Source organism: Mobula birostris, chromosome 28, assembly GCF_030028105.1.
Source record: "Mobula birostris isolate sMobBir1 chromosome 28, sMobBir1.hap1, whole genome shotgun sequence".
Classification (NCBI taxonomy): domain Eukaryota; kingdom Metazoa; phylum Chordata; class Chondrichthyes; order Myliobatiformes; family Myliobatidae; genus Mobula; species Mobula birostris.
The window spans coordinates 2,971,377-2,995,922 of record NC_092397.1 but is presented as its reverse complement, the minus strand read 5'-3'; the positions used below and the strand labels follow the sequence as shown (position 1 = coordinate 2,995,922).

The 24,546-nt window shown below is 59.1% G+C and overlaps 1 protein-coding gene across 1 annotated transcript in view; it reads left to right on the top strand.

Annotated features, from left to right (window-relative positions):
• LOC140188916 (calpain-1 catalytic subunit-like) overlaps window positions 1-24,546 on the top strand; it is a 58,172-nt gene that overhangs the window by 19,623 nt on the left and 14,003 nt on the right. The window contains exons 4-8 of the mRNA XM_072245569.1: window positions 349-467; window positions 20,734-20,867; window positions 22,167-22,335; window positions 22,820-22,903; window positions 23,248-23,333. Of these exons, the coding sequence (XP_072101670.1) occupies window positions 349-467; window positions 20,734-20,867; window positions 22,167-22,335; window positions 22,820-22,903; window positions 23,248-23,333 (592 nt within the window). The remainder of the gene's footprint in view (window positions 1-348; window positions 468-20,733; window positions 20,868-22,166; window positions 22,336-22,819; window positions 22,904-23,247; window positions 23,334-24,546) is intronic.

Sequence of the window (24,546 nt, the reverse complement as noted above, 5' to 3'; positions counted from 1 at the left end):
CTGACTCTCCCCCCTCATCTCCGCACCCCAGGGGTCTGATCTCACTCTTCCCTTGTCTCCCCACCCCAGGGGACTGATCTCACTCTTCCCCCCTCGTCTCCCCACCCCAGGGGACTGATCTGACTCTCCCCCCTTGTCTCCCCACCCCAGGGGACAGATCTCACTCTGCCTCCTTGTCTCCCCACCCCAGCGGACAGATCACACTCCCCCCTCGTCTCCGTACCCCAGAGGACTGATCTCACTCTTCCCTTGTCTCCCCACCCCAGGAGACTGATCTCACTCCCTCCTTGTCTCCCCACCCCAGGGGACAGATTTCACTCTCCCTCCCCCCTTGTCTCCCCACCCCAGGGGACTGCTGGCTGCTGGCTGCCATCGCCTCGCTCACACTCAATGAGAAGGTTCTGCACCGAGTCGTTCCACATGGCCAGGGGTTCCAGCGTCAGTACTGTGGGATCTTCCACTTCCAGGTACGCGGGCGAGGGGGAGGGTGGGCCGAGGGCCGGGAGGGCGAGGGAGGTCCGTAAGGTTTCCCCAGCAGTGCTGTGGGATCTTCCTCTTCCTGGCACCTGGGGTGAGGGGGAGAGTTGGGCGAGGGAGATTCACCCGGGGGGGGGGGGTGAGGGGGCTTCACGAGGTAGTGTGTGGCACTGAGAGATCTGGGATGGGAGGGGGATAAGGAACAAGGGGAAGGAGGGAGGGGAGGGTCATTGAGAGCTGCTGTTCTTCTGACACAGTTCTGGCAGTTTGGGGAGTGGGTGGAGGTGGTTGAGGGGAGGGTAGGTGAGGGAGGGTCGAGGGACGAGGTCAGTGACCGTGTTCCTGTGACACAGTTCTGGCAGTTTGGGGAGTGGGTGGAGGTGTTTGAGGGGAGGGTAGGTGAGGGTGGAGGGACGAGGTCAGTGACCGTGTTCCTCTGACACAGTTCTGGCAGTTTGGGGAGTGGGTGGAGGTGGTTGAGGGGAGGGTAGGTGAGGGAGGGACGAGGTACGAGGTCAGTGACCGTGTTCCTCTGACACAGTTCTGGCTGTTTGGGGAGTGGGTGGAGGTGTTTGAGGGGAGGGTAGGTGAGGGTGGAGGGATGAGGTTCGTGACCGTGTTCCTCTGACACAGTTCTGGCAGTTTGGGGAGTGGGTGGACGTGTTTGTGGGGAGGGTAGGTGAGGGTGGAGGGACGAGGTCAGTGACCGTGTTCCTCTGACACAGTTCTGGCAGTTTGGCGAGTGGGTGGAGGTGGTTGAGGGGAGGGTAGGTGAGGGTGGAGGGACGAGGTCAGTGACCGTGTTCCTGTGATACAGTTCTGGCAGTTTGGGGAGTGGGTGGAGGTGGCTGAGGGGAGGGTAGGTGAGGGAGGGACGAGGTTAGTGACCGTGTTCCTCTGACACAGTTCTGGCAGTTTGGGGAGTGGGTGGAGGTGGTGAGGGGAGGGTAGGTGAGGGTGGAGGGACGAGGTCAGTGACCGTGTTCCTCTGATACAGTTCTGGCAGTTTGGTGAGTGGGTGGAGGTGGTTGAGGGGAGGGTAGGTGAGGGAGGGACGAGGGACGAGGTCAGTGACCGTGTTCCTGTGACACAGTTCTGGCAGTTTGGGGAGTTGGTGGAGGTGGTTGAGGGGAGGGTAGGTGAGGGTCGAGGGACGTGTTCAGTGACCGTGTTCCTGTGATACAGTTCTGGCAGTTTGGGGAGTGGGTGGAGGTGGTTGAGGGGAGGGTAGGTGATGGTCGAGGGACGAGGTCAGTGACCGTGTTCCCCTGACACAGTTCTGTCAGTTTGGGGAGTGGGTGGAGATGTTTGAGGGGAGGGTAGGTGAGGGTGGAGGGACGAGGTCAGTGACCGTGTTCCTCTGACACAGTTCTGGCAGTTTGGCGAGTGGGTGGAGGTGGTTGAGGGGAGGGTAGGTGAGGGTGGAGGGATGAGATCAGTGACCGTGTTCCTCTGACACAGTTCTGGCAGTTTGGTGAGTTCGTGGAGGTGGTTGAGGGGAGGGTAGGTGAGGGAGGGACGAGGGACGAGGGCAGTGACCGTGTTCCTCTGACACAGTTCTGGCAGTTTGGGGAGTGGGTGGAGGTGTTTGAGGGGAGGGTAGGTGAGGGAGGGACGAGGGACGAGGTCTGTGACCGTGTTCCTCTGACACAGTTCTGGCAGTTTGGGGAGTGGGTGGAGGTGGTTGAGGAGAGGGTAGGTGAGGGAGGGACGAGGGACGAGGTCAGTGACCGTGTTCCTCTGACACAGTTCTGGCAGTTTGGGGAGTGGGTGGAGGTGGTTGAGGGGAGGGTAGGTGAGGGTGGAGGGACGAGGTCATTGACTGTGTTCCTCTGACACAGTTCTGGCAGTTTGGGGAGTGGGTGGAGCTGGTTGAGGGGAGGGTAGGTGAGGGTGGAGGGACGAGGTCAGTGACCGTGTTTCTGTGACACAGTTCTGGCAGTTTGGGGAGTGGGTGGAGGTGGTTGAAGGGAGGGTAGGTGAGGGTCGAGGGACGAGGTCAGTGACCGTGTTCCTCTGACACAGTTCTGGCAGTTTGGGGAGTGGGTGGAGGTAGTTGAGGGGAGGGTAGGTGAGGGTCGAGGGACCAGGTCAGTGTCCGTGTTCCTCTGACACAGTTCTGGCATTTTGGAGAGTGGGTGGAGGTGTTTGAGGGGAGGGTAGGTGAGGGTCGAGGGACGAGGTCAGTGACTGTGTTCCTCTGACACAGTTCTGGCAGTTTGGGGAGTGGGTGGAGGTGTTTGAGGGGAGGGTAGGTGAGGGTCGAGGGACGAGGTCAGTGTCCGTCTTCCTCTGACACTGTTCTGGCAGTTTGGCGAGTGGGTGTAGGTGGTTGAGGGGAGGGTAGGTGAGGGAGGGACGAGGGACGAGGTCAGTGACCGTGTTCCTGTGACACAGTTCTGGCAGTTTGGCGAGTGGGTGGAGGTGGTTGAGGGGAGGGTAGGTGAGGGTGGAGGGACGAGGTCCGTGACCGTGTTCCTCTGACACAGTTCTGTCAGTTTGGGGAGTGGGTGGAGGTGGTTGAGGGGAGGGTAGGTGAGGGTGGAGGGACGAGGTCAGTGACCGTGTTCCTGTGACACAGTTCTGTCAGTTTGGGGAGTGGGTGGAGGTGGTTGAGGGGAGGGTAGGTGAGGGTGGAGGGACGAGGTCAGTGACCGCGTTCCTGTGACACAGTTCTGGCAGTTTGGTGAGTGGGTGGAGGTGGTTGAGGGGAGGGTAGGTGAGTGTCGAGGGACGAGGTCAGTGACCGTGTTCTTCTGATACAGTTCTGGCAGTTTGGTGAGTGGGTGGAGGTGTTTGAGGGGAGGGTAGGTGAGGGAGGGACGAGGTCAGTGACCGTGATCCTCTGACACAGTTCTGGCAGTTTGGGGAGTGGGTGGAGGTGGTTGAGGGGAGGGTAGGTGAGGGAGGGATGAGGGACGAGGTCAGTGACCGTGTTCCTCTGACACAGTTCTGGCAGTTTCGGGAGTGGGTGGAGGTGGTTGAGGGGAGGGTAGGTGAGGGAGGGACGAGGTCAGTGACCGTGTTCCTCTGACACATTTCTGGCAGTTTGGTGATTGGGTGGAGGTGGTTGAGGGGAGGGTAGGTGAGGGAGGGTCGAGGGACGAGGTCAGTGACCGTGTTCCTCTGACACAGTTCTGGCAGTTTGGGGAGTGGGTGGAGGTGGTTGAGGGGAGGGTAGGTGAGGGAGGGTGTAGGGACGAGGTCAGTGACCGTGTTCCTCTGACACAGTTCTGTCTGTTTGGGGAGTGGGTGGAGGTGCTTGAGGGGAGGGTAGGTGAGGGCCGAGGGATGATGTAGGTGACCGTGTTCCTCTGACACAGTTCCGGCTGTTTGGGGAGTGGGTGGAGGTGGTTGAGGGGAGGGTAGGTGAGGGAGGGACGAGGTCAGTGACCGTGTTTCTCTGACACAGTTCTGGCAGTTTGGGGAGTGGGTGGAGGTGGTTGAGGGGAGGGTAGCTGAGGGAGGGATGAGGGACGAGGTCAGTGACCGTGTTCCTCTGACACAGTTCTGGCAGTTTGGGGAGTGGGTGGAGGTGGTTGAGGGGAGGGTACGTGAGGGAGGGACGAGGTCAGTGACCGTGTTCCTCTGACACAGATCTTGCAGTTTGGGGAGTGGGTGGAGGTGGTTGAGGGGAGTGTAGGTGAGGGTGGAGGGTCGAGGTCAGTGACCGTGTTCCTCTGACACATTTCTGGCAGTTTGGTAAGTGGGTGGAGGTGGTTGAGGGGAGGGTAGGTGAGGGAGGGACGAGGGACGAGGTCATTGACCGTGTTTCTGTGACACAGTTCTGGCAGTTTGGGGAGTGGGTGGAGGTGGTTGAGGGGAGGGTAGGTGAGGGTCGAGGGACGAGGTCAGTGACCGTGTTCCTCTGACACAGTTCTGGCAGTTTGGTGAGTGGGTGGAGGTGGTTGAGGGGAGGGTAGGTGAGGGAGGGACGAGGGACGAGGTCAGTGACCGTGTTCCTCTGACACAGTTCTGGCAGTTTGGGGAGTGGGTGGAGGTGGTTGAGGGTAGGTGAGGGAGGGACGAGGGACGAGGTCATTGACCGTGTTCCTCTGACACAGTTCTGGCAGTTTGGGCAGTGGGTGGAGGTGTTTGAGGGGAGGGTAGGTGAGGGTGGAGGGACGAGGTCAGTGACCGTGTTCCTCTGACACAGTGCTGGCAGTTTGGGGAGTGGGTGGAGGTGTTTGAGCGGAGGGTAGGTGAGGGTCGAGGTACGAGGTCAGTGACCGTGTTCCTCTGACACATTTCTGGCAGTTTGGGGAGTGGGTGGAGGTGGTTGAGGGGAGGGTAGGTGAGGGTCGAGGGATGAGGTCAATGACCGTGTTCCTCTGACACAGTTCTGGCAGATTGGGGAGTGGGTGGAGGTGGTTGAGGGTAGGTGAGGGAGGGACGAGGGACGAGGTCAGTGACCGTGTTCCTCTGACACAGTTCTGGCAGTTTGGGGAGTGGGTGGAGGTGGTTGAGGGGAGGGTAGGTGAGGGACGAGGGACGAGGTCAGTGACCGTGTTCCTGTGACACAGTTCTGGCAGTTTGGGGAGCGGGTGGAGGTGGTTGAGGGGAGGGTAGGTGAGGGTCGAGGGACGAGGTCAGTGACCGTGTTCCTCTGACACAGTTCTGGCAGTTTGGCGAGTGGGTGGAGGTGGTTGAGGGGAGGGTAGGTGAGGGAGGCACGAGTGACGAGGTCAGTGACCTTGTTTCTCTGACACAGTTCTGGCAGTTTGGGGAGTGGGTGGAGGTGGTTGAGGGTAGGGTAGGTGAGGGACGAGGGACGAGGTCAGTGACCGTGTTCCTGTGACACAGTTCTGGCAGTTTGGGGAGCGGGTGGAGGTGGTTGAGGGGAGGGTAGGTGAGGGTCGAGGGACGAGGTCGGTGACCGTGTTCCTCTGACACAGTCCTGGCAGTTTGGCGAGTGGGTGGAGGTGGTTGAGGGGAGGGTAGGTGAGGGAGGCACGTGTGACGAGGTCAGTGACCTTGTTTCTCTGACACAGTTCTGTCAGTTTGGCGAGTGGGTGGAGGTGGTTGAGGGGAGGGTAGGTGAGGGTCGAGGGACGAGGTCAGTGACCGTGTTCCTCTGACACAGTTCTGGCAGTTTGGTGAGTGGGTGGAGGTGGTTGAGGGGAGGGTCGGTGAGGGAGGGACGAGGGACGAGGTCAGTGACCGTGTTCCTCTGACACAGTTCTGGCAGTTTGGGGAGTGGGTGGAGGTGGTTGAGGGTAGGTGAGGGAGGGACGAGGGACGAGGTCATTGACCGTGTTCCTCTGACACAGTTCTGGCAGTTTGGGGAGTGGGTGGAGGCGTTTGAGGGGAGGGTAGGTGAGGGTGGAGGGACGAGGTCAGTGACCGTGTTCCTCTGACACAGTTCTGGCAGTTTGGGGAGTGGGTGGAGGTGTTTGAGCGGAGGGTAGGTGAGGGTCGAGGTACGAGGTCAGTGACCGTGTTCCTCTGACACATTTCTGGCAGTTTGGGGAGTGGGTGGAGGTGGTTGAGGGGAGGGTAGGTGAGGGTCGAGGGATGAGGTCAATGACCGTGTTCCTCTGACACAGTTCTGGCAGATTGGGGAGTGGGTGGAGGTGGTTGAGGGTAGGTGAGGGAGGGACGAGGGACGAGGTCAGTGACCGTGTTCCTCTGACACAGTTCTGGCAGTTTGGGGAGTGGGTGGAGGTGGTTGAGGGGAGGGTAGGTGAGGGACGAGGGACGAGGTCAGTGACCGTGTTCCTGTGACACAGTTCTGGCAGTTTGGGGAGCGGGTGGAGGTGGTTGAGGGGAGGGTAGGTGAGGGTCGAGGGACGAGGTCAGTGACCGTGTTCCTCTGACACAGTTCTGGCAGTTTGGCGAGTGGGTGGAGGTGGTTGAGGGGAGGGTAGGTGAGGGAGGCACGAGTGACGAGGTCAGTGACCTTGTTTCTCTGACACAGTTCTGGCAGTTTGGGGAGTGGGTGGAGGTGTTTGAGGGGAGGGTAGGTGAGGGAGGGACGAGGTCAGTGTCCGTGTTCCTGTGACACAGTTCTGGCAGTTTGGGGAGTGGGTGGAGGTGGTTGAGGGGAGGGTAGGTGAGGTTCGAGGGACGAGGTCAGTGACCGTGTTCCTCTGACACAGTTCTGGCAGTTTGGCGAGTGGGTGGAGGTGGTTGAGGGGAGGGTAGGTGAGGGACGAGGGACGAGGTCAGTGACCGTGTTCCTGTGACACAGTTCTGGCAGTTTGGGGAGCGGGTGGAGGTGGTTGAGGGGAGGGTAGGTGAGGGTCGAGGGACGAGGTCAGTGACCGTGTTCCTCTGACACAGTTCTGGCAGTTTGGCGAGTGGGTGGAGGTGGTTGAGGGGAGGGTAGGTGAGGAGGCACGTGTGACGAGGTCAGTGACCTTGTTTCTCTGACACAGTTCTGGCCGTTTGGGGAGTGGGTGGAGGTGTTTGAGGGGAGGGTAGGTGAGGGAGGGACGAGGTCAGTGTCCGTGTTCCTGTGACACAGTTCTGGCAGTTTGGGGAGTGGGTGGAGGTGGTTGAGGGGAGGGTAGGTGAGGTTCGAGGGACGAGGTCAGTGACCGTGTTCCTCTGACACAGTTCTGGCAGTTTGGCGAGTGGGTGGAGATGGTTGAGGGGAGGGTAGGTGAGGGTCGAGGGACGACGTCAGTGACTGTGTTCCTCTGACACAGTTCTGGCAGTTTGGGGAGTGGCTGGTGGTTGAGGGGAGGGTAGGTGAGGGTCGAGGGACGAGGTCAGTGACCGCGTTCCTCTGACACAGTTCTGGCAGTTTGGGGAGTGGGTGGAGGTGTTTGAGGGGAGGGTAGGTGAGGGTCGAGGGAGGAGGTCAGTGACCGTGTTCCTCTGACACAGTTCTGTCAGTTTGGGGAGTGGGTGGAGGTGGTTGAGGGGAGGGTAGGTGAGGGTCGAGGGACGAGGTCAGTGACCGTGTTCCTCTGACACAGTTCTGGCAGTTTGGGGAGTGGGTGGAGGTGGTTGAGGGGAGGGTAGGTGAGGGTGGAGGGACGAGGTCAGTGACCGTGTTCCTCTGACACAGTTCTGGCAGTTTGGTGAGTGGGTGGAGGTGGTTGAGGGGAGGGTAGGTGAGGGTGGAGGGACGAGGTCAGTGACCGTGTTCCTGTGACACAGTTCTGGCAGTTTGGGGAGTGGGTGGAGGTGGTTGAGGGGAGGGTAGGTGAGGGAGGGACGAGGGACATGGTCAGTGACCGTGTTCCTGTGACACAGTTCTGGCAGTTTGGGGAGTGGGTGGAGGTGTTTGATGGGAGGGTAGGTGAGGGTGGAGGTACGAGGTCAGTGAACGTGTTCCTCTGACACAGTTCTGACAGTTTGGGGAGTGGGTGGAGGTGGTTGAGGGGAGGGTAGGTTAGGGTCGAGGGACGAGGTCAGTGACCGTGCTCCTGTGACACAGTTCTGGCAGTTTGGGGAGTGGGTGGAGGTTGTTGAGGGGATGGTAGGTGAGGGAGGGACGAGGTCAGTGACTGTGTTCCTCTGACACAGTTCTGGCTGTTTGGGGAGTGGGTGGAGGTGTTTGAGGGGAGAGTAGGTGAGGGACGAGGGATGAGGTCAGTGACTGTGTTCCTCTGACACAGTTCTGGCAGTTTGGGGAGTGGGTGGAGGTGGTTGAGGGGAGTGTTGGTGAGGGAGGGACGAGAGACGAGTTCAGTGACCGTGTTCCTGTGATACAGTTCTGGCAGTTTGGGGAGTGGGTGGAGGTGTTTGACGGGAGGGTAGGTGAGGGTCGAGGGACGAGGTCAGTGACCGTGTTCCTCTGACACAGTTCTGGCAGTTTGGGGAGTGGGTGGAGGTGTTTGAGGGGAGGGTAGGTGATGGTCGAGGGACGAGGTCAGTGACCGTGTTCCTCTGACAGAGTTCTGGCAGTTTGGTGAGTGGGTGGAGGTGTTTGAGGGGAGGGTAGGTGATGGTCGAGGGACGAGGTCAGTGATCGTGTTCCTCTGACACAGTTCTGGCAGTTTGGGGAGTGGGTGGAGGTGGTTGAGGGGAGGGTAGGTGAGGGAGGGACGAGGGACGAGGTCAGTGACCGTGTTCCTGTGACACAGTTCTGGCAGTTTGGTGAGTGGGTGGAGGTGGTTGAGGGGAGGGTAGGTGAGGGTGGAGGGACGAGGTCAGTGACCGTGTTCCTCTGACACAGTTCTGGCAGTTTGGCGAGTGGGTGGAGGTGGTTGAGGGGAGGGTAGGTGAGGGAGGGACGAGGTCAGTGACCGTGTTCCTCTGACACAGTTCTGGCAGTTTGGGGAGTGGGTGGAGGTGGTTGAGGGGAGGGTAGGTGAGGGTCGAGGGACGAGGTCAGTGACCGTGTTCGTCTGACACAGTTCTGGCAGTTTGGGGAGTGGGTGGAGGTGTTTCAGCGGAGGGTTGGTGTGCGTCGAGTTACGAGGTCAGTGACCGTGTTCCTCTGACACAGTTCTGGCAGTTTGGGGAGTGGGTGGAGGTGGTTGAGGGGAGGGTAGGTGAGGGAGGGATGAGGGACGAGCTCAGTGATCGTGTTCCTCTGACACAGTCCTGGCAGTTTGGGGAGTGGGTTGAGCTGTTTGAGGGGAGGGTAGGTGAGGGTGGAGGGACGAGGTCAGTGACCGTGTTCCTCTGACAGAGTTCTGGCAGTTTGGTGAGTGGGTGGAGGTGTTTGAGGGGAGGGTAGGTTAGGGTCGAGGTACGAGGTCAGTTACTGTGTTCCTGTGACACAGTTCTGGCAGTTTGGGGAGTGGGTAGAGGTGTTTGAGGGGAGGGTAGGTGAGGGTCGAGGGACGAGGTCAGTGACCGTGTTCCTCTGACACAGTTCTGGCAGTTTGGGGAGTGGGTGGAGGTGGTTGAGGGGAGGGTAGGTGAGGGTCGAGGGACGAGGTCAGTGACCGTGTTCCTCTGACACAGTTCTGGCAGTTTGGCGAGTGGGTGGAGGTGGTTGAGGGGAGGGTAGGTGAGGGAGGGACGAGGGACGAGGTCAGTGACCGTGTTCCTGTGACACAGTTCTGGTAGTTTGGGGAGTGGGTGGAGGTGTTTGAGGTGAGGGTAGGTGAGGGTGGAGGGACGAGGTCAGTGACCGTGTTCCTGTGATACAGTTCTGGCAGTTTGGGGAGTGGGTGGAGGTGGTTGAGGGGAGGGTAGGTGAGGGTCGAGGTACGAGGTCAGTGACTGTGTTCCTCTGACACAGTTCTGGCAGTTTGGGGAGTGGATGGAGGTGGTTGAGGGGAGGGTAGGTGAGGGTCGAGGGACGAGGTCAGTGACCGTGTTCCTGTGACACAGTTCTGGCAGTTTGGGGAGTGGGTGGAGGTGTTTGAAGGGTGGGTAGGTGAGGGTCGAGGGACGAGGTCAGTGACCGTGTTTCTCTGACACAGTTCTGGCAGTTTGGCGAGTGGGTGGAGGTGGATGAGGGGAGGGTAGGTGAGGGAGGGACGAGGGACGAGTTCAGTGACTGTGTTCCTGTGATACAGTTCTGGCAGTTTGGTGAGTGGGTGGAGGTGGTTGCGGGGAGGGTTGGTGAGGGTCGAGGGACGAGGTCAGTGACTGTGTTTCTGTGACACAGTTCTGGCAGTTTGGGGAGTGGGTGGAGGTGGTTGAGGGGAGGGTAGGTGAGGGTGGAGGGACGAGGTCAGTGACCGTGTTCCTCTGACACAGTGCTGGCAGTTTGGGGAGTGGATGGAGGTGTTTGAGCGGAGGGTAGGTGAGGGTCGAGGTACGAGGTCAGTGACCGTGTTCCTCTGACACATTTCTGGCAGTTTGGGGAGTGGGTGGAGGTGGTTGAGGGGAGGGTAGGTGAGGGTCGAGGGATGAGGTCAATGACCGTGTTCCTCTGACACAGTTCTGGCAGATTGGGGAGTGGGTGGAGGTGGTTGAGGGTAGGTGAGGGAGGGACGAGGGACGAGGTCAGTGACCGTGTTCCTCTGACACAGTTCTGGCAGTTTGGGGAGTGGGTGGAGGTGGTTGAGGGGAGGGTAGGTGAGGGACGAGGGACGAGGTCAGTGACCGTGTTCCTGTGACACAGTTCTGGCAGTTTGGGGAGCGGGTGGAGGTGGTTGAGGGGAGGGTAGGTGAGGGTCGAGGGACGAGGTCAGTGACCGTGTTCCTCTGACACAGTTCTGGCAGTTTGGCGAGTGGGTGGAGGTGGTTGAGGGGAGGGTAGGTGAGGGAGGCACGAGTGACGAGGTCAGTGACCTTGTTTCTCTGACACAGTTCTGGCAGTTTGGGGAGTGGGTGGAGGTGGTTGAGGGTAGGGTAGGTGAGGGACGAGGGACGAGGTCAGTGACCGTGTTCCTGTGACACAGTTCTGGCAGTTTGGGGAGCGGGTGGAGGTGGTTGAGGGGAGGGTAGGTGAGGGTCGAGGGACGAGGTCGGTGACCGTGTTCCTCTGACACAGTCCTGGCAGTTTGGCGAGTGGGTGGAGGTGGTTGAGGGGAGGGTAGGTGAGGGAGGCACGTGTGACGAGGTCAGTGACCTTGTTTCTCTGACACAGTTCTGTCAGTTTGGCGAGTGGGTGGAGGTGGTTGAGGGGAGGGTAGGTGAGGGTCGAGGGACGAGGTCAGTGACCGTGTTCCTCTGACACAGTTCTGGCAGTTTGGTGAGTGGGTGGAGGTGGTTGAGGGGAGGGTCGGTGAGGGAGGGACGAGGGACGAGGTCAGTGACCGTGTTCCTCTGACACAGTTCTGGCAGTTTGGGGAGTGGGTGGAGGTGGTTGAGGGTAGGTGAGGGAGGGACGAGGGACGAGGTCATTGACCGTGTTCCTCTGACACAGTTCTGGCAGTTTGGGGAGTGGGTGGAGGCGTTTGAGGGGAGGGTAGGTGAGGGTGGAGGGACGAGGTCAGTGACCGTGTTCCTCTGACACAGTTCTGGCAGTTTGGGGAGTGGGTGGAGGTGTTTGAGCGGAGGGTAGGTGAGGGTCGAGGTACGAGGTCAGTGACCGTGTTCCTCTGACACATTTCTGGCAGTTTGGGGAGTGGGTGGAGGTGGTTGAGGGGAGGGTAGGTGAGGGTCGAGGGATGAGGTCAATGACCGTGTTCCTCTGACACAGTTCTGGCAGATTGGGGAGTGGGTGGAGGTGGTTGAGGGTAGGTGAGGGAGGGACGAGGGACGAGGTCAGTGACCGTGTTCCTCTGACACAGTTCTGGCAGTTTGGGGAGTGGGTGGAGGTGGTTGAGGGGAGGGTAGGTGAGGGACGAGGGACGAGGTCAGTGACCGTGTTCCTGTGACACAGTTCTGGCAGTTTGGGGAGCGGGTGGAGGTGGTTGAGGGGAGGGTAGGTGAGGGTCGAGGGACGAGGTCAGTGACCGTGTTCCTCTGACACAGTTCTGGCAGTTTGGCGAGTGGGTGGAGGTGGTTGAGGGGAGGGTAGGTGAGGGAGGCACGAGTGACGAGGTCAGTGACCTTGTTTCTCTGACACAGTTCTGGCAGTTTGGGGAGTGGGTGGAGGTGTTTGAGGGGAGGGTAGGTGAGGGAGGGACGAGGTCAGTGTCCGTGTTCCTGTGACACAGTTCTGGCAGTTTGGGGAGTGGGTGGAGGTGGTTGAGGGGAGGGTAGGTGAGGTTCGAGGGACGAGGTCAGTGACCGTGTTCCTCTGACACAGTTCTGGCAGTTTGGCGAGTGGGTGGAGGTGGTTGAGGGGAGGGTAGGTGAGGGACGAGGGACGAGGTCAGTGACCGTGTTCCTGTGACACAGTTCTGGCAGTTTGGGGAGCGGGTGGAGGTGGTTGAGGGGAGGGTAGGTGAGGGTCGAGGGACGAGGTCAGTGACCGTGTTCCTCTGACACAGTTCTGGCAGTTTGGCGAGTGGGTGGAGGTGGTTGAGGGGAGGGTAGGTGAGGGAGGCACGTGTGACGAGGTCAGTGACCTTGTTTCTCTGACACAGTTCTGGCCGTTTGGGGAGTGGGTGGAGGTGTTTGAGGGGAGGGTAGGTGAGGGAGGGACGAGGTCAGTGTCCGTGTTCCTGTGACACAGTTCTGGCAGTTTGGGGAGTGGGTGGAGGTGGTTGAGGGGAGGGTAGGTGAGGTTCGAGGGACGAGGTCAGTGACCGTGTTCCTCTGACACAGTTCTGGCAGTTTGGCGAGTGGGTGGAGGTGGTTGAGGGGAGGGTAGGTGAGGGTTGAGGGACGAAGTCAGTGTCCGTGTTCCTCTGACACAGTTCTGGCAGTTTGGGGAGTGGGTGGAGATGGTTGAGGGGAGGGTAGGTGAGGGTCGAGGGACGACGTCAGTGACTGTGTTCCTCTGACACAGTTCTGGCAGTTTGGGGAGTGGGTGGAGGTGTTTGAGGGGAGGGTAGGTGAGGGTCGAGGGAGGAGGTCAGTGACCGTGTTCCTCTGACACAGTTCTGTCAGTTTGGGGAGTGGGTGGAGGTGGTTGAGGGGAGGGTAGGTGAGGGTCGAGGGACGAGGTCAGTGACCGTGTTCCTCTGACACAGTTCTGGCAGTTTGGGGAGTGGGTGGAGGTGGTTGAGGGGAGGGTAGGTGAGGGTGGAGGGACGAGGTCAGTGACCGTGTTCCTCTGACACAGTTCTGGCAGTTTGGTGAGTGGGTGGAGGTGGTTGAGGGGAGGGTAGGTGAGGGTGGAGGGACGAGGTCAGTGACCGTGTTCCTGTGACACAGTTCTGGCAGTTTGGGGAGTGGGTGGAGGTGGTTGAGGGGAGGGTAGGTGAGGGAGGGACGAGGGACATGGTCAGTGACCGTGTTCCTGTGACACAGTTCTGGCAGTTTGGGGAGTGGGTGGAGGTGTTTGATGGGAGGGTAGGTGAGGGTGGAGGTACGAGGTCAGTGAACGTGTTCCTCTGACACAGTTCTGACAGTTTGGGGAGTGGGTGGAGGTGGTTGAGGGGAGGGTAGGTTAGGGTCGAGGGACGAGGTCAGTGACCGTGCTCCTGTGACACAGTTCTGGCAGTTTGGGGAGTGGGTGGAGGTTGTTGAGGGGATGGTAGGTGAGGGAGGGACGAGGTCAGTGACTGTGTTCCTCTGACACAGTTCTGGCTGTTTGGGGAGTGGGTGGAGGTGTTTGAGGGGAGAGTAGGTGAGGGACGAGGGATGAGGTCAGTGACTGTGTTCCTCTGACACAGTTCTGGCAGTTTGGGGAGTGGGTGGAGGTGGTTGAGGGGAGTGTTGGTGAGGGAGGGACGAGAGACGAGTTCAGTGACCGTGTTCCTGTGATACAGTTCTGGCAGTTTGGGGAGTGGGTGGAGGTGTTTGACGGGAGGGTAGGTGAGGGTCGAGGTACGAGGTCAGTGACCGTGTTCCTCTGACACAGTTCTGGCAGTTTGGGGAGTGGGTGGAGGTGTTTGAGGGGAGGGTAGGTGATGGTCGAGGGACGAGGTCAGTGACCGTGTTCCTCTGACAGAGTTCTGGCAGTTTGGTGAGTGGGTGGAGGTGTTTGAGGGGAGGGTAGGTGATGGTCGAGGGACGAGGTCAGTGATCGTGTTCCTCTGACACAGTTCTGGCAGTTTGGGGAGTGGGTGGAGGTGGTTGAGGGGAGGGTAGGTGAGGGAGGGACGAGGGACGAGGTCAGTGACCGTGTTCCTGTGACACAGTTCTGGCAGTTTGGTGAGTGGGTGGAGGTGGTTGAGGGGAGGGTAGGTGAGGGTGGAGGGACGAGGTCAGTGACCGTGTTCCTCTGACACAGTTCTGGCAGTTTGGCGAGTGGGTGGAGGTGGTTGAGGGGAGGGTAGGTGAGGGAGGGACGAGGTCAGTGACCGTGTTCCTCTGACACAGTTCTGGCAGTTTGGGGAGTGGGTGGAGGTGGTTGAGGGGAGGGTAGGTGAGGGTCGAGGGACGAGGTCAGTGACCGTGTTCGTCTGACACAGTTCTGGCAGTTTGGGGAGTGGGTGGAGGTGTTTCAGCGGAGGGTTGGTGTGCGTCGAGTTACGAGGTCAGTGACCGTGTTCCTCTGACACAGTTCTGGCAGTTTGGGGAGTGGGTGGAGGTGGTTGAGGGGAGGGTAGGTGAGGGAGGGATGAGGGACGAGCTCAGTGATCGTGTTCCTCTGACACAGTCCTGGCAGTTTGGGGAGTGGGTTGAGCTGTTTGAGGGGAGGGTAGGTGAGGGTGGAGGGACGAGGTCAGTGACCGTGTTCCTCTGACAGAGTTCTGGCAGTTTGGTGAGTGGGTGGAGGTGTTTGAGGGGAGGGTAGGTTAGGGTCGAGGTACGAGGTCAGTTACTGTGTTCCTGTGACACAGTTCTGGCAGTTTGGGGAGTGGGTGGAGGTGTTTGAGGGGAGGGTAGGTGAGGGTCGAGGGACGAGGTCAGTGACCGTGTTCCTCTGACACAGTTCTGGCAGTTTGGGGAGTGGGTGGAGGTGGTTGAGGGGAGGGTAGGTGAGGGTCGAGGGACGAGGTCAGTGACCGTGTTCCTCTGACACAGTTCTGGCAGTTTGGCGAGTGGGTGGAGGTGGTTGAGGGGAGGGTAGGTGAGGGAGGGACGAGGGACGAGGTCAGTGACCGTGTTCCTGTGACACAGTTCTGGTAGTTTGGGGAGTGGGTGGAGGTGTTTGAGGTGAGGGTAGGTGAGGGTGGAGGGACGAGGTCAGTGACCGTGTTCCTGTGATACAGTTCTGGCAGTTTGGGGAGTGGGTGGAGGTGGTTGAGGGGAGGGTAGGTGAGGGTCGAGGTACGAGGTCAGTGACTGTGTTCCTCTGACACAGTTCTGGCAGTTTGGGGAGTGGATGGAGGTGGTTGAGGGGAGGGTAGGTGAGGGTCGAGGGACGAGGTCAGTGACCGTGTTCCTGTGACACAGTTCTGGCAGTTTGGGGAGTGGGTGGAGGTGTTTGAAGGGAGGGTAGGTGAGGGTCGAGGGACGAGGTCAGTGACCGTGTTTCTCTGACACAGTTCTGGCAGTTTGGCGAGTGGGTGGAGGTGGATGAGGGGAGGGTAGGTGAGGGAGGGACGAGGGACTAGTTCAGTGACTGTGTTCCTGTGATACAGTTCTGGCAGTTTGGGGAGTGGGTGGAGGTGGTTGCGGGGAGGGTTGGTGAGGGTCGAGGGACGAGGTCAGTGACTGTGTTCCTGTGACACAGTTCTGGCAGTTTGGGGAGTGGGTGGAGGTGGTTGAGGGGAGGGTAGGTGAGGGTGGAGGGACGAGGTCAGTGACCGTGTTCCTCTGACAGAGTTCTGGCAGTTTGGTGAGTGGGTGGAGGTGTTTGAGGGGAGGGTAGGTTATGGTCGAGGTACGAGGTCAGTTACTGTGTTCCTGTGACACAGTTCTGGCAGTTTGGGGAGTGGGTGGAGGTGTTTGAGGTGAGGGTAGGTGAGGGTGGAGGGACGAGGTCAGTGACCGTGTTCCTGTGATACAGTTCTGGCAGTTTGGGGAGTGGGTGGAGGTGGTTGAGGGGAGGGTAGGTGAGGGTCGAGGTACGAGGTCAGTGACTGTGTTCCTCTGACACAGTTCTGGCAGTTTGGGGAGTGGATGGAGGTGGTTGAGGGGAGGGTAGGTGAGGGTCGAGGGACGAGGTCAGTGACCGTGTTCCTGTGACACAGTTCTGGCAGTTTGGGGAGTGGGTGGAGGTGTTTGAAGGGTGGGTAGGTGAGGGTCGAGGGACGAGGTCAGTGACCGTGTTTCTCTGACACAGTTCTGGCAGTTTGGCGAGTGGGTGGAGGTGGATGAGGGGAGGGTAGGTGAGGGAGGGACGAGGGACGAGTTCAGTGACTGTGTTCCTGTGATACAGTTCTGGCAGTTTGGTGAGTGGGTGGAGGTGGTTGCGGGGAGGGTTGGTGAGGGTCGAGGGACGAGGTCAGTGACTGTGTTCCTGTGACACAGTTCTGGCAGTTTGGGGAGTGGGTGGAGGTGGTTGAGGGGAGGGTAGGTGAGGGTGGAGGGACGAGGTCAGTGACCGTGTTCCTCTGACAGAGTTCTGGCAGTTTGGTGAGTGGGTGGAGGTGTTTGAGGGGAGGGTAGGTTAGGGTCGAGGTACGAGGTCAGTTACTGTGTTCCTGTGACACAGTTCTGGCAGTTTGGGGAGTGGGTGGAGGTGTTTGAGGGGAGGGTAGGTGAGGGTCGAGGGACGAGGTCAGTGACCGTGTTCCTCTGACACAGTTCTGGCAGTTTGGGGAGTGGGTGGAGGTGGTTGAGGGGAGGGTAGGTGAGGGTCGAGGGACGAGGTCAGTGACCGTGTTCCTCTGACACAGTTCTGGCAGTTTGGCGAGTGGGTGGAGGTGGTTGAGGGGAGGGTAGGTGAGGGAGGGACGAGGGACGAGGTCAGTGAACGTGTTCCTGTGACACAGTTCTGGTAGTTTGGGGAGTGGGTGGAGGTGTTTGAGGTGAGGGTAGGTGAGGGTGGAGGGACGAGGTCAGTGACCGTGTTCCTGTGATACAGTTCTGGCAGTTTGGGGAGTGGGTGGAGGTGGTTGAGGGGAGGGTAGGTGAGGGTCGAGGTACGAGGTCAGTGACTGTGTTCCTCTGACACAGTTCTGGCAGTTTGGGGAGTGGATGGAGGTGGTTGAGGGGAGGGTAGGTGAGGGTCGAGGGACGAGGTCAGTGACCGTGTTCCTGTGACACAGTTCTGGCAGTTTGGGGAGTGGGTGGAGGTGTTTGAAGGGAGGGTAGGTGAGGGTCGAGGGACGAGGTCAGTGACCGTGTTTCTCTGACACAGTTCTGGCAGTTTGGCGAGTGGGTGGAGGTGGATGAGGGGAGGGTAGGTGAGGGAGGGACGAGGGACTAGTTCAGTGACTGTGTTCCTGTGATACAGTTCTGGCAGTTTGGGGAGTGGGTGGAGGTGGTTGCGGGGAGGGTTGGTGAGGGTCGAGGGACGAGGTCAGTGACTGTGTTCCTGTGACACAGTTCTGGCAGTTTGGGGAGTGGGTGGAGGTGGTTGAGGGGAGGGTAGGTGAGGGTGGAGGGACGAGGTCAGTGACCGTGTTCCTCTGACAGAGTTCTGGCAGTTTGGTGAGTGGGTGGAGGTGTTTGAGGGGAGGGTAGGTTATGGTCGAGGTACGAGGTCAGTTACTGTGTTCCTGTGACACAGTTCTGGCAGTTTGGGGAGTGGGTGGAGGTGTTTGAGGGGAGGGTAGGTGAGGGTCGAGGGACGAGGTCAGTGACCGTGTTCCTCTGACACAGTTCTGGCAGTTTGGGGAGTGGGTGGAGGTGGTTGAGGGGAGGGTAGGTGAGGGTTGAGGGACGAGGTCAGTGACCGTGTTCCTCTGACACAGTTCTGGCAGTTTGGCGAGTGGGTGGAGGTGGTTGAGGGGAGGGTAGGTGAGGGAGGGACGAGGGACGAGGTCAGTGAACGTGTTCCTGTGACACAGTTCTGGTAGTTTGGGGAGTGGGTGGAGGTGTTTGAGGTGAGGGTAGGTGAGGGTGGAGGGACGAGGTCAGTGACCGTGTTCCTGTGATACAGTTCTGGCAGTTTGGGGAGTGGGTGGAGGTGGTTGAGGGGAGGGTAGGTGAGGGTCGAGGTACGAGGTCAGTGACTGTGTTCCTCTGACACAGTTCTGGCAGTTTGGGGAGTGGATGGAGGTGGTTGAGGGGAGGGTAGGTGAGGGTCGAGGGACGAGGTCAGTGACCGTGTTCCTGTGACACAGTTCTGGCAGTTTGGGGAGTGGGTGGAGGTGTTTGAAGGGAGGGTAGGTGAGGGTCGAGGGACGAGGTCAGTGACCGTGTTTCTCTGACACAGTTCTGGCAGTTTGGCGAGTGGGTGGAGGTGGATGAGGGGAGGGTAGGTGAGGGAGGGACGAGGGACTAGTTCAGTGACTGTGTTCCTGTGATACAGTTCTGGCAGTTTGGGGAGTGGGTGGAGGTGGTTGCGGGGAGGGTTGGTGAGGGTCGAGGGACGAGGTCAGTGACTGTGTTCCTGTGACACAGTTCTGGCAGTTTGGGGAGTGGGTGGAGGTGGTTGAGGGGAGGGTAGGTGAGGGTGGAGGGACGAGGTCAGTGACCGTGTTCCTCTGACAGAGTTCTGGCAGTTTGGTGAGTGGGTGGAGGTGTTTGAGGGGAGGGTAGGTTATGGTCGAGGTACGAGGTCAGTTACTGTGTTCCTGTGACACAGTTCTGGCAGTTTGGGGAGTGGGTGGAGGTGTTTGAGGGGAGGGTAGGTGAGGGTCGAGGGACGAGGTCAGTGACCGTGTTCCTCTGACACAGTTCTGGCAGTTTGGGGAGTGGGTGGAGGTGGTTGAGGGGAGGGTAGGTGAGGGTTGAGGGACGAGGTCAGTGACCGTGTTCCTCTGACACAGTTCTGGCAGTTTGGCGAGTGGGTGGAGGTGGTTGAGGGGAGGGTAGGTGAGGGAGGGACGAGGGACGAGGTCAGTGAACGTGTTCCTGTGACACAGTTCTGGTAGTTTGGGGAGTGGGTGGAGGTGTTTGAGGTGAGGGTAGGTGAGGGTGGAGGGACGAGGTCAGTGACCGTGTTCCTGTGATACAGTTCTGGCAGTTTGGGGAGTGGGTGGAGGTGGTTGAGGGGAGGGTAGGTGAGGGTCGAGGTACGAGGTCAGTGACTGTGTTCCTCTGACACAGTTCTGGCAGTTTGGGGAGTGGATGGAGGTGGTTGAGGGGAGGGTAGGTGAGGGTCGAGGGACGAGGTCAGTGACCGTGTTCCTGTGACACAGTTCTGGCAGTTTGGGGAGTGGGTGGAGGTGTTTGAAGGGAGGGTAGGTGAGGGTCGAGGGACGAGGTCAGTGACCGTGTTTCTCTGACACAGTTCTGGCAGTTTGGCGAGTGGGTGGAGGTGGATGAGGGGAGGGTAGGTGAGGGAGGGACGAGGGACGAGTTCAGTGACTGTGTTCCTGTGATACAGTTCTGGCAGTTTGGGGAGTGGGTGGAGGTGGTTGCGGGGAGGGTTGGTGAGGGTCGAGGGACGAGGTCAGTGACTGTGTTCCTGTGACACAGTTCTGGCAGTTTGGGGAGTGGGTGGAGGTGGTTGAGGGGAGGGTAGGTGAGGGTGGATGGATGAGGTCAGTGACCGTGTTCCCCTGACACAGTTCTGGCAGTTTGGGGAGTGGGTGGAGGTGGTTGAGGGGAGGGTAGGTGAGGGAGGGACGAGGTGAGCGACCGTGTTCCTCTGACACATTTCTGGCAGTTTGGGGAGTGGGTGGAGGTGGTTGAGGGCAGGGTAGGTGAGGGTCGAGGTACGAGTTCAGTGACTGTGTTCCTCTGACACAGTTCTGGCAGTTTGGGGAGTGGGTGGAGGTGGTTGAGGGGAGGGTATGTGAGGGTCGAGGGACGAGGTCAGTGACCGTGTTCCTGTGACACAGTTCTGGCAGTTTGGGGAGTGGGTGGAGGTGTTTGAGGGGAGGGTAGGTGAGGGTCGAGGGACGAGGTCAGTGACCGTGTTTCTCTGACACAGTTCTGGCAGTTTGGCGAGTGGGTGGAGGTGGTTGAGGGGAGGGTAGGTGAGGGAGGGACGAGGGACGAGTTCAGTGACTGCGTTCCTGTGATACAGTTCTGGCAGTTTGGGGAGTGGGTGGAGGTGGTTGAGGGGAGGGTTGGTGAGGGTCGAGGGACGAGGTCAGTGACTGTGTTCCTGTGCCACAGTTCTGGCAGTTTGGGGAGTGGGTTGAGGTGGTTGAGGGGAGGGTAGGTGAGGGTGGATGGACGAGGTCAGTGACCGTGTTCCCCTGACACAGTTCTGGCAGTTTGGGCAGTGGGTGGAGGTGGTTGAGGGGAGGGTAGGTGAGGGAGGGACGAGGTGAGCGACCGTGTTCCTCTGACACAGTTCTGGCAGTTTGGGGAGTGGGTGGAGGTGGTTGAGGGGAGGGTAGGTGCGGGAGGGACGAGGGACGAGGTCAGTGACCGTGTTCCTGTGACACAGTTCTGGCAGTTTGGGGAGTGGGTGGAGGTGTTTGAGGGGACGGTAGGTGAGCGTGGAGGAACGAGGTCAGTGACCGTGTTCCTCTGACACAGTTCAGGCAGTTTGGCGAGTGGGTGGAGGTGGTTGAGGGGAGGGTAGGTGAGGGAGGGACGAGGGACGAGGTCAGTGACCGTGTTCCTCTGACACATTTCTGGCAGTTTGGGGAGTGGGTGGAGGTGGTTGAGGGGAGGGTAGGTGAGGGTGGAGGGACGAGGTCAGTGACCGTGTTCCTCTGACACAGTTCTGGCAGTTTGGGGAGGGGGTGGAGGTGCTTGAGGGGAGGGTAGGTGAGCGTGGAGGAACGATGTCAGTGACCGTGTTCCTCTGCCACAGTTCAGGCAGTTTGGCGAGTGGGTGGAGGTGGTTGAGGGGAGGGTAGGTGAGGGTCGAGGGACGAGGTCAGTGACTGTGTTCCTCTCACACAGTTCTGTCAGTTTGGGGAGTGGGTGGAGATGGTTGAGGGGAGGGTAGGTGAGCGAGGGCGTCGGGACGAGGTCAGTGAATGTGTTTCTGTGACACAGTTCTGGCAGTTTGGCGAGTGGGTGGAGGTGGTCATCGACGACCGTCTCCCGGTGAAAGATGGAGAGTTGGTCTTTCTGCACTCGGCTGACCGCAACGAGTTCTGGAGCGCCCTCCTCGAGAAAGCCTACGCCAAGTGAGTGTCGCTCCACCCTCAGCATGCAACCTCCCTTAAACTCCGCTTTTAATCCTTCAAACCTCAACATCACCCTCAACCCCCACAATGACCTCTGGAGCACCCTCCTCGAGAAAGGCTACACCAAGTTAGTGCCCCTCCACCCTCAACATTCACCCTCATCCCTCCACTCTCAACACTCAACCTCCCTCACCCTCCACCCTAATCCCTGAACCCTGATCCATCAACAATCCCCAATCCTCATTCCTCAACACACAATTCCTCCACAGTCAATCCCTTAATAACAACCCTCACCCAGAATGAATGAATGAATTCTGGAGCTCCACGGGAAAGCCTACCCCGAGGGAGTGTCCGCTAGCACTCTCCACCCTCCACACTCAATCCCTTAATATCAACCTTTCCCCATAATGAATTCTGGAGCTGCTTCCAAGTGAAAGTGAGTGTTCGCTAGCACCCTCCACCCTCAACCCTCATCCTCAACACTCAATCCCTCAACTCTCTTCCCTCATTCTTCCTCAACCATCAATCCTCACCTACGAAGGGTTCTGGGTTGCCCTCCTTGGGAAAGCTGATGCCAAGTGTGTCCATTGGCAGCTGTCCATCCTCAACACCTCAGATCCTCAACCATCTTCCCTCAACCCCTATTCCTCAATTATCAACACTCAACCGGCAACACTTAACCCTCCGTCCCTCCTCGAACCTCAACCTTCATTCACAACGAGCTTTGGAACAACCTCCTCGAGGCAGCCTATGAAGGTGAGCGTTTGACAGCTCCATTCCACTCCCAACACTCAACCCTCCTCACCCTCCAACCTCAGACCCTCTGACCTCATTCCGCAACACTCAACCCTCAACCTTGATCTTCACCAAGTGAATGAACATTGGTGGCCCTTCACCCTCAACACTCAATACTCATCCCTCAAGCCTCATTTTCAACACTCATCCACAGAAAACTCCAGAGCAAGCTGCTCAAAAGGCCTTCTCTCCCCTTCCCTCCCCGCCCCTCCCTTCCCCTTTCCTTCTCCCTCCGTCCCTCCCCTCCTTCCCTCGCACCTCTCCATACCCGCCCATCTCCTTCTATCGCACCTCTCCATACCCGCCCATCTCCTTCCCTCTTCTCTCTCCATCCCTCCCCTCCTTCCCTCCCTCACTCCTTTCTTTCCACCCAACCTCCCCTCTCTCTCCCCTCACCCCCTCTCATCCCCTTCCCCACTCTCCTCCTCCCTCCCTCTTTCCCCTCTCCCTCTCTCCTCCTCCTTCCCCCCTCTCCCTCCCCCCCTTCCCCCTCCCTCTCTCCAGGTTGAATGGATGTTATGAGGCGCTGTCGGGCGGCAGTACCTCAGAGGGTTTTGAGGATTTCACAGGAGGGGTGACCGAGATGTACAACCTTCGCAAGCCACCTACCGACCTCTACGGAATCATCCGGAAGGCGCTTGACCGTGGTTCATTACTGGGCTGTTCCATTGACGTGAGTTCTACCCTATCCGCCCCATTGCCCCCCCCCGACGAAATGCTCCCTCCTTGCCTCTCCCACCACGAGCGTCTCCCTCAATTCTCCCCCTCAGGATGAGTGTCTCCTCAATTCTCCCTCTCGGGACGAGTGACTCCCTCAATTCCCCCTCTTGGGATGAGTGACTCCCTCAATTCTCCCCCTCGGAACGAGTGTCTCCCCAATTCTCCCTCTCGGGACGAGCGTCTCCCTCGATTCTTCCTCTCGGGACGAGTGACTCCCTCAATTCTCCCTCTCGGGACGAGTGACTCCCTCAATTCTCCCTCTCGGGACGAGTGTCGCCCTCAATTCTTCCCCTCGGGACGAGCGTCTCCCTCAATTCTCCCTCTCGGGGTGAGAATGTCCCTCACTTCTCCCTCCTGTGGTGATATGCTCCCTCACTGCCCATCCCATGGCGAGGCGCTCCCTGCGTCAGTCACAGATCTGTCTGCTCTCTACACAGATCACCAGCATGTCCGACATGGAGGCCGTGACCTTCAAGAAGCTGGTCAAAGGTCACGCTTACTCACTGACCGGCGCCAAGGAGGTGAGGGAGCGTCCGTGGTCACCGTGTATGGCCGTAGTCACGTATACTGGCGCGGAAAACCTCACTCTCTCTGGCGCACAGACACGCGCACACAGACACAAACACACTCAGACACAGACAGACACACACTCACGCAAGCTCTCTCACACACACACACACACACACACACACACGCCTGCTCACTCGTATTGAGGCACACGCTCTCTCACACATTCGCACTGAAACACTCGACTGTCTTCCCACCCGCTGTTTACCGGGAACAATTTATCTCGACCTTCCTCTCTTCCTCCCTCCCTCTCCTTTCCATCCCCCATCACCGCCTCACCCCTCACCCCCCTCGGTAGGTACTGTGCCGAGGAAGCCTGGAGAAGCTGGTCCGTCTCCGCAATCCCTGGGGTGAGGTGGAGTGGACGGGACCCTGGAGTGACAGGTGGGTGCACCTCCCATCCCATGCGCGGTCTCACCCATCACCTCCCAGTGTCTCACTTCATCCCCCCCTCCCCCACCCACCCACCTTCCCCCTCACCTGGTCTCACCTATCACCTCCCAGTGCCTCACTTCATCCCCCCCTCTCCCCCACCCACCCACCTTCCCCCTCACCTGGTCTCACCCATCACCTCCCAGTATCTCACTTCATCCCCTCTCTCCCCCACCCACCCACCTTCCCCCTCACCTGGTCTCACCCATCACCTCCCAGTGTGTCACTTCATCCCCCCCTCTCCCCCACCCACTCACCTTCCCCCTCACCTGGTCTCACCCATCACCTCCCAGTGTCTCACTTCATCCCCCCTCTCCCCACTCACCCACCTTCCCCTCACCTGGTCTCGCCTGTCACCTCCCAGTGTGTCACTTCATCCCCCCTCTCGCCCACCCACCCACCTTCCCCCTCACCTGGTCTCACCCATCACCTCCCAGTGTCTCACTTCATCCCCCTGTCCCCCACCCACCCACCTTCCCCCTCATCTGGTCTCACCTATCACCTCCCAGTGTCTCACTTCATCCCCCTTCTCCCCCACTGACCCACCTCCCCCTCTTCTGTCCTCCCCACCCCCGCTCTCCCCTACCCCACCTTTGTACCCTGGCATCTTCCCCCTTCCCTTCCCATCCTGATGAATGGTCTTGGCACAAAACGTCGAGTGTCTATCCAACGCTGCCTGACCTGCTGAGTTTCTCCAGCACTGTGTGTGTGAGTTTTAAGGACCAAATGGTTGAAGGGACGCCCTTTGTCGTGTTCAGTGGACACGGTGTTGCTGTGTGGGGGCGAGGGGGGAGCGGTTTCAGAGGCGTACTGGTTGGTTCAGGATCCGAATGGTCGAAGGGGAGTCGCTGTTCCTGAACCCGGTGATTTGGGTCTTCGGGTTCTGTGCCCCCTGCCCGATGGGAGCCGTGAGAAGATGGCACGGCCCGGGTGGCGGGCATTTTTGATGATGGATGTACCCTTTTTGAGGCGGCCCCTCCTGGAGACTTGACTGACAGTGGGGAGTGAAGTTCAAAGTTCATTTATTATCAAAGTACATATCCAACCTTGAGATTTGTCTCCTTCTGGACAGCCTCAACGCAAAGAAACACAAAAGAACCTATTAAAAGAAAGACCGTCATGCACCTGGTGTGTTTGACAAATCAGGCAAACTATAAACACCAGG